General features: G+C 40.4%; 1 protein-coding gene and 1 pseudogene across 2 annotated transcripts in view; one reads left to right on the top strand and one right to left on the bottom strand.

Moving 5' to 3' along the window:
• LOC308263434 (glyceraldehyde-3-phosphate dehydrogenase-like) overlaps positions 1-9,164 on the top strand; it is a 49,925-nt pseudogene extending 40,761 nt beyond the window's left edge. The window contains exon 3 of the transcript in view: positions 8,581-9,164. The product of the transcript in view is annotated as a glyceraldehyde-3-phosphate dehydrogenase-like (transcript). The remainder of the gene's footprint in view (positions 1-8,580) is intronic.
• Positions 9,165-10,646: 1,482 nt separating this feature from the next.
• On the bottom strand, positions 10,647-10,838 carry KRTAP8-1 (keratin associated protein 8-1; the record flags this gene model as incomplete). The annotated part of the gene is made up of 1 exon (XM_080695946.1): positions 10,647-10,838. One exon carries the CDS (start codon positions 10,836-10,838, stop codon positions 10,647-10,649), a length of 192 nt encoding a protein of 63 aa, XP_080552072.1.
• Between the last annotated feature and the right edge of the window lie 3,619 nt (positions 10,839-14,457).

The following is a 14,457-nucleotide window of genomic DNA, read 5'->3' as shown; positions in this document are numbered from 1 at the left end:
AGCCAAAATTCAACAGAAGAAAAACAGTCAAAACATGATGGAATTGGGCGCAGCCCAAAGAGCAGAGGAATCAAAAGAGCTCCTCAAGCCTCATCCATGAGGGGAGAGCACAGGCAGTGTTGTCTTCACAAGCCTGCACCCGGGCGGGCAGCTGCTGGAACTCGGCATCGCTCATAAACCAACTCCAGCAAAGAGTAAGCAGGCTCTTATGGAGACAGTGATTGCAGAAAACCACCATCAAAAGCAATTTCATTCTTCTCTTTATGCTTGAATACCTCAAGACGGTGACTCCACAGACTATCCAGCCAAAACACCTAGCAAACCTGTACAGCTGCAGCTAAACCTTGTGAGACCAAGATAAGACAGGACTTTTCTACAGAGAACCCAGTTGCTATAACCCACCTCATCAAGACCACAATGCATCTATGAACCAAATAGTCAAATAGTCCAACAAACTCCTGTGGCTGCAGGTAAACTTGTCCCTTCCCACAGGAAACTAAGCAGAGCTTGTCAAAAACATGAGTTTACAAACCATCCCATCAGGAACCTGTGCGGCTGCCACAATAAACAAGAGAATTCAGATGCCACCTTTATTTCCACGCATTCTTTAGATCAAGGGAAATAATATTCTCATTGATTTTCTAGATCTCATTGAGAAAGAGATTCTCATTCTGGAAAGACATTTGAGCTGGACCAACTGCTAAAGTAAAAAAAAAAAAAAAAAAAAAAAAAAAAAAAAAAAAAAGATTTGTAATGGGTTTTGTCCCTGTAATGAGAAGTTAAGAAATTACAGCAGTGCCTTCAAAGTCTTAGGTTAAATCAGACTCCACATCTAACCTCTAATTATTGGACTTCTCACCAGCTTCAAAATAAAATGTCAGTTGCAGTACCAAACTATGTTTTTAGTCCACAGGAATTTACTGAACATCCTCAAGCTTCATAAAGCTCTGTACCAGGACTTGAAGTGTGGATATTAAAGAGCTTGGGACCTAACAAACCTTTCAAAGTAGAAACCAAGACAAAGCAGAGAGGCCTGCAATCAACATAAATAGACGAAGCCACATGCCACAGTTGTAAAATACTAAGTGGATGCAAATGAGTGGGGATAATAGGTTGAGTTTGAGTACAATAATGGTACAGATAAATTACACTTTAAGTTCTGGTGTTATGACTAGTAAGGCTATTGCACATTACTTGGGTGGCAAAGTAGTCTTTCTTTTTGTATTATAAACAGCAAAAGCAAAATTTGAAAGCCAGCAAGGAAGCACTGGGATCCAGGATGGCTTTGCCTTTATTCCTCTGTCCACTGGGTTTCTATTTCTGCACTGTGCAGAGCTGGAGATCTTATTCATCCTCTCATTTTAAGGCAGGGAAGAAAATCATATTGATGCTTCTATAGATCTATACTGAAAACTGTTCCCTACTGGGTATCCCTGAAACTCTACGAATTGGTTAGATGAATATCCCTCAAGAGAATTTGGGGGTGTGACATTGATGTCAGATTTATTGCTCCATCTCAGTAGACTCTGGAGAAATGGCACCTGTAGCCCACCCCTTCATCTCAGGAGGATATCTCTGGATCAAGGTCTATGGATTTATGGAATCTATCTTGAATGTCACAAAAACCCGAGTCAAATAGTGCCATTTTCAGTTTGGGACAAATGACTGTCAAAGTATCTCATTGCCATGATCTAGAGAATTTAATGTGAAAAATAACATTCTATCTTTTCATTCATATTTTATGGAAAACCATGTTATGCCTGGGCATGGTGGTGCATGCTTATAAGCCCAGTACTTGAGAGACTGAGACAGGAGGATCATGGGTTCATGGATAGCCTCAGCTACTTAGTGAGGCTCTCTGCAACTCACTGAGATCCTGTTTCAAATTAAAGAATAAAAATAGAGGGCTAGGGGTGTAGCTCAGAGGTAGAATGCCCCTGGGTTCAAACCTCTGTGCTACAAAAAAAAAAGAAAGAAAACCAAATTATCTGTATGAAATCAATGTAATGCTTTATTTTAGGGACACAATAGTAAAGAATATAAATTCCTGCCAAGGGGTATATGGTGTTCAGTCGTGTGAAAGGCAAGAGGTAATGACTGGTTAATAGCTGCGGCAGGCATGCAAAGCTTCAGCTTCCAACAACCCAGGTTAGAAACTCAGGTTTGCCATTCCCTCACGATGAGATCATGAAGTTGTCACTTGAACATTCTGAGTTCCAGCTTCCTCATGCACAAAGTGAGGACAGGAGACCCTAAAGTCAGACCAACCTCATTGGTCTGACCTGCTGCAAGACTAGAAATATATTCGCATTAGTTCTTTGTCCTTCTTCCTTCATTATTTTATACTATGCTCCAAATGAGAGCCTCACCTAAAGTCTCAAATAAGCCCCATTTAGATTTTGAGTGACACAAGTGATCATAGGACAAAAACATGTGTTTGCAGTTAGCTCGAAAGTAATTACATGATTCCAAGGATGTGCACAGGGTTTACTGATAGGCTGGTTGGCTGGTTGGCTGGTTGGCTGGTGGGTGCATGGGTTTTTTGTTGTTTTTGTTGTTGTTGTTGTTGTTGTTGTTGTTGTTGTTTGGTGGTACTGGGGTTCCTGGAAACACTTCTACCTCCGGGCTACACTCCTAGACCTATTTTATATTTTTATTTGGAAACACAGTCTCTTAAGTCAGCGAGGCTGGCTTTGAATGGCTGCGCCTCCTGTCTCTGCCTCCCAAAGCACAGGAATTACAAGCGTGCGTCAACATGCCTGGCTGGGTTTTTCATTATGATTTACTTCCACCTGTGCCATCAGAAAGCCAGAGATCTGTATGTCACTGGACAAAAGCCATAACACTTTGGGTGGCTCCGAGAAAGGCAACCCTTTGGCTGGAGGATAATTGTGGAAAACCAATTATCAGACTCAAATATTTCCAGTTTCTATTTTGCTTCCTGTGCCTGTATTTATTGTTAAAAGAACAAGAAAAAAACTTCCTTAGATGAGAAAAGAATAATGGTTTAGATCAAACTTATCAAATGCAGCTATCATCCATTTATCCTTTAGTGTTTGATTTTTATGGACTACTCTTATCTTTACTAAGTGAATAACTTTGATTAGTAAGGTATTTGATCATCTTGCTTGGGTATCCATTGTTGAAAGTTTTTTCCTGGTCTGGAAGTTGGGGCCAGTGTGAGTCTTAAGATGACCTTGTCTTGTGACTGAGAAATTTATCTGCACTAGAAGGCTCTTCTCTAGGTTTCTCAGGTGAAAAACTGCTCATGTATCGACCTTGGAACTAACTTTACCTTACAAGATAAATGAGGAGTTGAAGAGGCTCTTGTGGTCCCTGAGAATCAAGAAACTTGAGAGCAAAGGTATACAAGCAGAAGAGGGAAAATGTATGCCAAGGTAAAAGAGAGAGGAAGGGATGAGAAATCATTTGGTCATTTCTTATAAGCAAGAACTATGCAAACATGGTGCAGCATTCCATACATTTAACACCCTACAGCTCTGGTATCTTCCTAATCTTGTTATAATTTCATAGCAAATATCTGTATTAAATATTGGCATTGACTACACTGGTCACATAAATAGTGCCATTTGTAGAATGTTTCCCCACCAACTTTGTGACAGAGGATAGATGTTAGATGCCATCAAAATAGACTTTAGAAAACACTTGTGAAACGTTTATGATTAGGGGCTGGGGGTTTGTTATTATTTTGTTGTTTCTATACTTTTATTGGTGCATTGTAATTACGCATCATAGTGAGACACAAAGTGATGCGTTCAGACTGCACACAGCACTTGGTGCGTTTCCCTCTGCACCCCACCCTCATCACTCTGCCTCCTGCCAACAGGACAAGCTGGTGCGATTGTTAGTGGTATCATTTCATATGGATAGAGCATTATTTTAACTGTTTCCTGCATTAAGTCTTTATTTTCCCCTCATAGCTTCCTCTCCCAATCCCCCTCCACTGTTCTACTGGTCTCTTCCCTCCTTTATCTGAAATGGCTTTTGTTTCCTATTTTCTCTCTAGATTTTATATGTGAGAAAAATATATGCCCTTTGACTCTAAGACTGGCTGATCTCACTTAGTATAATATCTTCTAATTTCATTCATTGTCCTGCAAATGACATAATTTTGTTCTTTATGGTGGAGTAAAATTTCATTTGTGTATATTGCATGACAGGCTTTTTTTTAATCACAGTTTTCCTTGGAAAATTCTTTGGCACTTAACTCCCCTGTGAATCCAATGTATAGATATAAATTAACATTTATATCTTCAGTTGAAACTAGTGATTCATTACTTCTGAATAATCAAGGAATCAGGGAGTCTAATGTTTAGAGTAAAGGGTCTTAGTGATTTTGACAGAAAGCCTGAAGCCAGGATGTAGATGTTTGTGAAAGACACGAGATTATGTTTTTGATACACAGAATGTGAAAACACTAAATGAATTTGTAAAGACTTGAAGCATTTAACATTTCTCCCTTATTAAGACAAGGTGATTATGAAAACAACTCATTGAGAAAATAGCGGAGTGGAAATCACACCAAGCTCTGCGGTCACGTGAGGGCTACACAATTCTTTACTGAGTGAAGAACTGTGATTTGTGGGGTATTTACAATGTTAAGCACAAGACTCAAGTCATGTACTTGTAAGAAGGTACTTTAGAATATCATGTACTCATACCTCTCATCCAGAAACAACAATTCCACAAAGCCATCCTAAAGTATAAGAGAAACAGCCTCTGTCACTCTCTCTCTCTCTCTCTCTCTCTCTCTCTCTCTCTCTCTCTCTCTCTCTCTCTCCCCTCCCCCCACACAGATATAAAAAGCCTTTACTCTTCAAATCATGTTTCTCAATTTTATGTATTCTCTCCGGTGAAGAAATCTTAAATATACATACCACATACCACATTGCTGTTTTACAGTTAGGAAAAGTGATAATGGTAAAATAGAAAATAAAAACAAGGTGGCATGTTTGACTCTGTGAGATGAACCTGAGTCATAAAAGGCAAAGACATCAGACTGCCAATCAACAAACGACTATCAATTAAAAACTAGTTACGGGATATATGCAAGTGGATATTTAACATCTTTTTCATTCCTCTTGAGGGAATTTGCCAGAAATCTAAGCACTAAATTTGGCTCAGCTCAATACAAAAGCCAATGTACTCTTAGAAAGATATACATACACATCACCACTGAGCCCAGAGATAGCACCAAATACTCTTTTCATTTTCTTTAAGTTTGCCTGTTGTAAGGTGATCAGCTTGACCCAAAATACTAGAGACCCCAGAGGCTGGTCCAATTAAAAAAAATATATATTGCAGGCAAATTTAAACTGCTGGGCTGTCTTGAACAGGAAAACATCAGAACTAAGAGAGGGCAAAAAAAAAAATTATATCAGGGTAGTAAGGGAGGGGATAGTGCCTGGATGGGAGAGCAATGGAGGGGGTAGTGCCTGGTCCCAGGAACAGCCAGACTCAGTTGCTCACAGGTGGTGGGCGCTGACCTTGGCGGTCAGGGTTGGAATGTTCCCTTTGTGACTATTTTCTTCTTTTTGGTAACTGCTCCTTAGACTTGGTGGGACTGCCCTGAGTTATCATGGCATGGCTGTGCTTGTGGGATCCACATAGCTGTAACTGTGAAACCCACCAGGCCCCGTGTACCCTCTGACCTAACACCTGTAAAGTGTTATGCTGATTATTTTTTGTTTTATGACTTCTGTATAAACATGAGTAAGTCATCTTTGTATCTAAATTCAAAATAAAAGAAGTTGAAAGGACAAGAAATAAAAAGCCACGAGAAAAGGACTCTGAATTTTCTAAACTCATAGCACAAAGGCAAATTACTTAAAGAGATTTTTTTAAATGCAAATTCCCAGACCTCACAAAGATTTTTCTCATTAGAATTTTTGGGTCTATATATATTTGAAAGATCATAGGAGATGGAAGTGAATTTCAATTTTCTTTAAAAAATCATCAAATGACATCAAGTAATCTTGATGTTCTGATCACACAGGAAAATGTGAATTTATAAAATCTTTCGACAATTTATTTTCTTTTCATAGCAGATTATGTCATCTGGATCTTCAGTGCCGTCTACTGAATATCTACCTAATTGATGTTGTTCTTTTCAACAACAGTAGATATTCTTACAGCTCATAAAATCTCTAGTTTGAAACATTCTGGCAGCCACATCTCAACACAGGTTAAAAGATACTCAACACAGATGTTGTACTTTAAGATACAGCTGGTACACTTGGGGGATATGGAGTTTGGTCTTTCCCCAGCTCTTATCTTGTTGAGATGTGCTAGACACCTTTGAATAAATCATTTCTTTTATGAAGACTAACTTCAGTTGGGTGTGGTGGCACACGCTTGTAATCTCAGCATTTGGGAGACTGAAACAGGAGGATTGTGGTTCATGGACAGCCTCGGCTACTTAGTGAGGTTCTTTGCAACTCAGTGAGACTCTGTTCCAAAAAAGAATAAAATAGGGCTGGGAGTGTCCACTCAGAGGTAGAATGGCCCTGGGTTTCATCCCCAGTATCAGGGGGGAAAAAAAGACTAACTTCCATAGATGGAAGACAAATGACAGATGATACATACATATGTAGTACATAGTACATACTTTTTTTGTGTGTGTGTACATGTGCATGCCTACACACATGTACATATAGGTGCATCCATATGCTTACTGGCTTAAAGCAGTGTTTCTTTAAACTGTGGGCTTTAGAGCACCTTCACTAGAGTCTATGGGATGTTTCTAGAATTTCTAGACCTTATCCCAGATGTACAATGAGGATCCCTGGGGGTGGGGAATAGAATTCACACTTTATATCATTCTCCTGTACACCACCATTTCAGAAACACTAGTCTAGATGTTCTCTGAGATCTCTTCAAGTACAGCTCTTATATTGGTCGGTCAACATTATAGAACAGTGTGATGTCTCCTAATGTCTACCAGTTGCTATGGTTTCTGGGGAAGCATTCCTTTTTACCCTCCCTATTCTATTTTACTCTGCATGTTTAATTAAATCGAAAGTCTCAGCAGGTTTTAATGTGTGTGTTCTAGAATGTTTCAAACTGGGTATTTATTGTCTGTAATAATGCCTACTATTGTTGAAGAGGAAAATATGTTAAGTAGACATATTTGAACAAGATTTTTTTAACTTGTAAAGAAGGTTATTCTTTGGGTGTGAAACATGGTGATAAAAACACTCTTCTAAAGTAATCTCTCCAAACATTTTACATTTGCAACCACCAGATGAATTATATGTAGTGTAACCGTGTTCAGGTATTCAGTATAAAAGCAGATCAGCTGAATTCTCCATCACCAAGAATATTTCTACTATACTTAAAAAAATGTTTTCCTCAGGAGGATTGAGACATTTCTGACTTGGCTTATAAAAGATATTGCTCTCTCCTTTAAAAAAAAAACACACAGAAAAACTGATAGATCTTCAGAAATACTCATTTGTTATACCTCATATCTTTTAAGAGTGAAACTCTCTCCCTGATATTGATTCCACAAAGAGTAAGACGCTTTCCGTCGTTGTTTTGAACCTGGGTACTTGGAAGCTATAAAGCAGGCACCTTAGATGATTTGATATTAGAGATGTATCACTTGAAGACTTAGAGACTGTTAGACTCCCCAAAGAGTGCAATATAGCTTCTCTCTAGTATTTAATCCTCCAAAGTCCTTAATAAGAGACATGGTTCTAGAGTCTACAATATTAGTCCCTGAGGGAGGGACCATAGTGGCCTTCATCTTCCTAACATGAGGACAACTGAAAAAGTCTCTCCTATATTGGGACTTTTGAGGGGACAGACAGGTATGAAATTAGAAGGGCTTGCCAGTGAATAAATGGTACATAATTGTCACAGGTTAGATTTTCTACCAGATGCTCAATCCTGAAAAATCCCTCTCAACTCTTCCTATTCTATTTTAACCTGCATATTTAATTAATTCACAATTCAGAGAAAGTTCAACTAGGCAGCTTTTTTTTTTTTTCCCTTCATGGCAACACACCCTCTTGCCAGCTTATCAGGGAGGAACAAGAATTATTTGCTTCCGGCTGGGCGTGGTGACACATGCTTGTAATTCTAGCATTTGGAGGCTGAAACTGGAGATCGGTCCATGGACAGCCTCATCTACTACTGAGTGAGGTTCTTTTTAACTCAGTAAGACCCTGTTTCAAAATAAAGGATAAAAAAATAGGGCTGGGGGTTTAGCTCAGAGGTAGAAAGCCCCTAGGTTTCATCCCCAGTACCACACATACAAAAAAGAAATATTTGCTTCCAGCTGGGCGTGGTGACACATGGTTGTAATTCTAGCATTTGGAGGCTGAGACTGGAGGATCATGGTCCATGGACAGCCTCGTCTATTACTGAGTGAGGTTCTTTTTAGCTCAGTAAGACCCTGTTTCAAAATAAAGGATAAAAAATGGGCTAGGGATTTAGTTCAGAGGTAGAAAGCCCCTAGGTTCCATCCCCAGTACCACACACACAAAAAAGAAATATTTGCTTCTGAATCTATGTTCCTCCCTATTTGAAAGATAGCTGCATTTTCTTATGCAGTAGCAGCCAAGGCTCCTGAGACAACATGGAAAAGATAGAGTGAATGGATTGGGACGTATTGGGCACCTGGTCACCACGGCTGCTTTCAATTCTGGCAAAGTAGATATTGTCACTTTATTGACCTCAACTACAACTCCATGTCCCAGTATGATTACGCTCATGACAACTTCAATGGCACCATCACGGCTGAGAACAGAAAGCTGGTTATCAATGGAAAATTCCATCTTCCAGGCACAAGATTCCACCCGCATCCCATGAGGCCATGCTGGTGCTGAATTTGTTGTAGAGTCTGCTGGAGTCTTCAATACCATGAAGAAAACCAGGGCACATTTGAAGATCGGCACCAAAAGGGTTATCATCTCTGCCCTGTCAGCTGATTCTCCCTTCTTTGTGATGGGTGTGAACCAGAAAAAGTATGACAACTCCCTCAAGATCGCCCACAATGCCTCCTGCATTACGAATGGCTCAGGCCCCTGGCCAATACCATCTACAACATTTTTTATTTTGTGGAAGGACTCATGACCACTGTCCATGCAGGCATTGTCACTCAAAAGACTGTGAACAGCCTTTCTGGAGAACGTGTGTAACAGCCATGGAGCTGCCCAGAACATCATCCCATCATCCCTGCATACACCTGCACCAAGGCTGGGCAGAGTCATCCTTGAGCTGGAAAGGAACTTTCTGCCATGGCCTTTTGTGTGCCCACCCCAAAATGTCAGGTGTGGATCTGACCTGCTACATGGAGAAAGTGTTGAAGCCAGGCATGGTAGCCCATGCATCTAATCCCAGTACATGGGAAACTGAGACAAGAGAATGCCAGGTTCAAGAACAGCTTCCGCAAATATTGAGACCCTCAGCAACCTAGCAAGACCCTGTTTCAAAACAAAAATTAAAACCGGCTACAGGTGTAACTTGGAGGTAAACTGTTCCTGGGTTCAATCCCTAGTATCAAAAACCTAAGTAAAACCCAGGTGTGGTGGCGAACACTTGCAATCCCAGCATTTGGGAGGCTGAGACAAGAGGATCGCAGTTCACAAACAGCCTCAGCTACTTTTAGTGAGGCCCTTTGCAACTCAGTGAGACTCTGTTTCAAAATAAAGAATAAAAAATAGGGCTGGGGGAATAGCTTGGAGGTAGAATGCCCCTGGGTACCATTCCCAGTACTACCAAAAAAAAAGAAAAAAAATAGTGAAGCAGGCATCTGAGGGCCTCTCGTGGGCATCCTGGACAACACCAAGGACCAGGTTGCCTGCTCTAACTTTAACTGACGCTCACTCTTCCACCTTTGATCCTGGGGCTGGCATTACCCTCAAAGGCCATGTTGTCAAGCTCATTTCCTGGTATAACAATAAATTTGGCTACAGCAACAGAATGTTGGACCACAAGGTCCATAAATCCTCCAGGAGCAAAAGCCCCTGAACCACCCAACCTAGCAAGACCAGAGGAAAAGAGGGGCCCCCAGCTGCTCAGCATCCCCTACCTTAACTCAGTCCCTAAAAACACTGAGAAGCTCCCCTCCAAATTTATATCCTAGAACCCCTGAAGAATGTGAAAGGCTTAGAGAGTCCTACTGTCGTGCAAGGCGCACTGCACCCAGCAACAATGACAACAACAGCAAAAATGATTTGCCTCCTCAGCACCCCTAATGCTCCCATGAGAAAACTAAACCCACTTCCCCTTCCAGAAAGATACACACACGCAGAAAGAAAACCCCACTCCAGGAAGAGAATATCATGCAAGTTGACACGAATTTATTGAGAATTTGACAGGCGCGGCCACAGCTTCATCACGACAGGAGGCATCCGTGTCATGAAAAATTCAGAAGTAATACATGTCACATTGGTTATCAGGTTTCCAAAAATGTCCCAACAACCATCATCCGGGAAGGAAGCTTGAGATCTCATCTTGGTTTTTCCATCCCTTCCTCTGGGACTCTGGTGTTGGGTCTGAAAAAGCAGTCACTTGGAGGATGATGAGCAAATGAGGATGAAATCAGGGGAAGGAGGAAGCAGAGCTGGGCCAGTCAGCCTTCAAGAGAGGAGATTCTGTGCCTCGGGGATTTCAGCACATCAGTAGAGATCGAATGGCCAGTATCTTCTGTAGCTGTAAGCGCCCCCACAGCCATTATAGCCATAGCCTAAGCCATAGCCCACTGGAGAGTAGGTGCTACCGAAGCCGCAGCCGACGCTGTATCCCAGGGGGTAGCCGTAACTGCCCCAGTAGCATCCGGGGAAGGCAGACCCAAAGTCGTTGCAGTGCATGGTGCTGGGAGTGGATGTCTTAGGTTGGCAGGGGAATGAAGTGTGATGGTTTCCCAGGTCTCAGAGTCTGCTTTATATACCCTGGCCGTGGGGTGTGGCCCCCAAAATGCAAAGCCTTCATTTGCATTCTTGGCACCAATTTGCACTTCCAAAAGCTCGTTAATTTGTTTGGCTCTTGCTTAAGAGTCTTCAGGGTTGCTTAAGAAAGCTCTGGAGAGCGATATAACGCAGAGAAGGTTCCTTCAAACACATTATGTGTCTTCCTAAAAAAAAATTACTGCAGTAACTTCAAAGCACTTGGTCTTATAGACCCTATATATAATTCTGTGTAAGCAGGCTTTATAACGCCAAGAAAAATCTGACGCTGGTAAGCTCTTAGCCCTCCCTCCAGCTCTCTGAATTTCCACAACACAGACTCGGAATTCAATAAACGTGCGTTGGATAGATTAATAAATGAAATGATAAATAGACAATGAGTTCATCTCAAAGCAAAGCAGTTCTTCGTATTTGCCTGCTTAAAGAATTCTCTGTTTGGGACCATACAAGACAAATGCCAGAGGGCTTATCAGAAATATTCTTTTTGTTTTGTTTTTATTTGATTATTTTATCTACAGCTACTTTGCTTAAATAACTGGATAAAAAACTATCCTAATTATAGTCCATATCTGAACTATATCTAATGTCACAGCTCTAGAAAACAGCTTTAACTAATAATCTTTAAAAAGGACTTTGTGAGCCAGACACAGTGGTACCCACCCGCAATTTCCATACTTGGGAGGATAAGAGACAAGGACCTCAGGTTCCAGGCCAGTGCCCAGTAACATAGAGTGAGCCCGTTTCAAAATAAAAAATAGAATGGAATAGGGTTGGGGTGTAGTTCAGTAGTAGAATGCCCTGGGTTTGATATATATGGAGAAAAAGACAGAGGCAGAGGCAGAGAGAGACAGAGAGACAGAGAGACAGAGAGACAGAGAGAGACAGAGAGGTTGTGGATTAATCCTAGTAAGTACTAGTGTCAAGGATGATTTGTTGGTCTAATATACTTTTTAAGGAAAATGTTGGAAATAGTAACAAGTTAAAAACAGAAACATGAGTGGAAATTTTATCCTAAAGTGTAAACAAATGTTTTCATTACATCATATGAAGCCAGATCAGACAAACATGAGCACCTTGTAAGGGGCCAGGTGAAAACATTAAATCAATATTATCTTATTTTCAGAATGACCCTGCATTCTGGGAGAGAGAAATGTTGTTCCTCTTTAAGTAGAAATGTAGTGCTCAAGTCTTAATAAAGGAGTGGTGAAATTGATCAAAAGTATCTTGGGTCACACAAGAACTGATAAACTGTCTCCAGACGTCTGCCTTGAGGTTTCCCACAATGCCACTTGGTATAGAATACACAGAAAACATGAGGAACAGAAACATCCTGAAGGGAATCATTCTGAAAGTCCCCGCAACAGACATTTACTGTACACGAGCCTCCAGTCTTTACTTAACATCCCAGAGGCAACTTTGCTGCCTTATCTCATCTGGTAGAGGGCACAGGTTGAAACCAAGGGCAAAGTAAGACTCTTCGAGAAATACAGGACCAGAACGGTGCCAGCATTCTAACCACTAATTGGTTAATTACAGAAGAGGCATTTTTTTTTAAACACCCACGATGCTACCCCACCACCTGTGCATGAAAAAGTTGTGTAGCTACGCGGTATGATTCAGGACTGAGCACTCAAACACTTCATGAAATGTGTAGCTGCTGAATATGACCCAAGAATTAAAATGAGCTTTGTTCCCAAACACAAAGATATTCAACAGCAGATCATCCACCTAAAAATAGTAGAATGACTTATATTTCTACCATCATTGTATGGTTCTGTTTCACAGTGAAAACACAGGTGATATTGGGGTGAGGGAGATTAAACCAAAAATAGTACTGTCTAATAAAAAATTTAAAAAGATTTGAATTAATGCCAAAGTTTAATTATGGGTCACTCATAAAATAAGTTTCTCCCTCACCTGTCCACCCAATCTGACAAGATGCTAACTTTGTCTTCTAGAGTGCTTCATGCACAGCTCTGTATCTGAGTAGTAATTGGTGAATAAAAAGGAAAATGTATCATCATTTTTAAGGCATAAGCCTCACTTACTGGAAACAGCCTGAATTTTATCTAGAAATTCTACAAAAAAAAAAATCCTGACAAGAGAAGATTGCAGAACAACACACTTTTTGTTTGTTTATTTGTGTTTTGGATACTAGAGATTAAACCCAAGGACATTCTACCTCTGAGCCGGATACTCCCAGCCCTTTTTACTTTTTATTTTAAAACAGGGTCTTCCTAAGTTTCTGAGGCTACTCTCAAACTCATGATCCTCCTATTTCAGCCTCCCAAGTACTGGAGTTACAGGCAATGTGCCACTATGCCCAGTGAAGAAAACTTTTTTTTTTTTAAATCAACAAAATTAAGTGCACACACGTAATCTCAGCAATTCAGGAGGCTGACGCAGAAGGATCCCAAGTTCAAAGCCAATCTGGGCAACTTAGTGAGACCCTGTCTCAAAAAAATTCAAAAGCTTTAAAGAAGGCTGAGATGTAACTCAGTAGTAGAGTACCCCTGAGCCTGATCCCCAGAACTTTAGAAACTTAAAATTAAAAAAACACCAGGTAGCTTAATCTTATATCAGCCCTAGAAAGCTTTAGACTAGTACATGTTTATCAAGGGATGGTGTAGGTTTTACAAATCTTGAATTTTATACACTATTAACAGCCCTCTTTACCAAAAAGAATACAACATAAACATAAAATTAAATTAACAAATAAATACTTGTTAAGATGTTAAAAGTCGCCCAGAGTTTAACAAAAAAAATCATAAATATAAATTTCAAAGGAAAATATTATCTTTACTGCTAAGCCTCCTGACAAACTTCTATACAATTTTCCTTTCCCATAGTCTGGCTTCTGGCACCGCTATTCCAAACTCTTTCTCCTCTACTGCTCAGCCAGGGCTGGAGTCCACAGGACAAGTTCATCCTTGGACCTCACCTCTGGCCCTGCACCTCCGTGACACGCATCCTGGGTGACCTGGCACAGTGGTTGGTAGAATCCTTGAAAGTCATCCCCACACAAGGGTGCCTAGAAATAACTCAATTGGATACAGAAGATGCTGCAAACCACATACATGTATCCTCCCGTTTCCAAATTAAATGTGTCTCCTTAATTCAACTTCTCCTTAGTCAGACCCTAAGAATCTCTGCAGACTTTCCCACACCACCCCCTATGGGGAAAACTCTAAGTGCAGGATTCCCGGATGGAATCGTCACCAGTCAAAACCAATTATACTTAAAATTTGTTTTGCAAATTTTCCTTCCCAAAACAGGCTCATCTGATATGCAGGCTTAAAAAGATAAAGACATATTTTCACCTATGAAGTGACATCATATTGGACCAATCATAGCTGGATATTTCTTGATTTGAATGACCTTTATCTCTTTTAATAATGATCCTAAAATGTTGTTTGTACATAATATGAATTCTCCTTTTATATTTCTTTGATTTCAAATAAGGTCTGATAGGAATAAAGATAAGGGGTAAGCCTTCTCTTTGATTTTCTACAAAGGAGCAAAA

This window comes from Muscardinus avellanarius (assembly GCF_963383645.1).
Source record: "Muscardinus avellanarius genome assembly, chromosome: 5".
Classification (NCBI taxonomy): domain Eukaryota; kingdom Metazoa; phylum Chordata; class Mammalia; order Rodentia; family Gliridae; genus Muscardinus; species Muscardinus avellanarius.
Note: the sequence above shows the minus strand (reverse complement) of the source record. Positions and strands in the feature narration are given on the sequence as shown.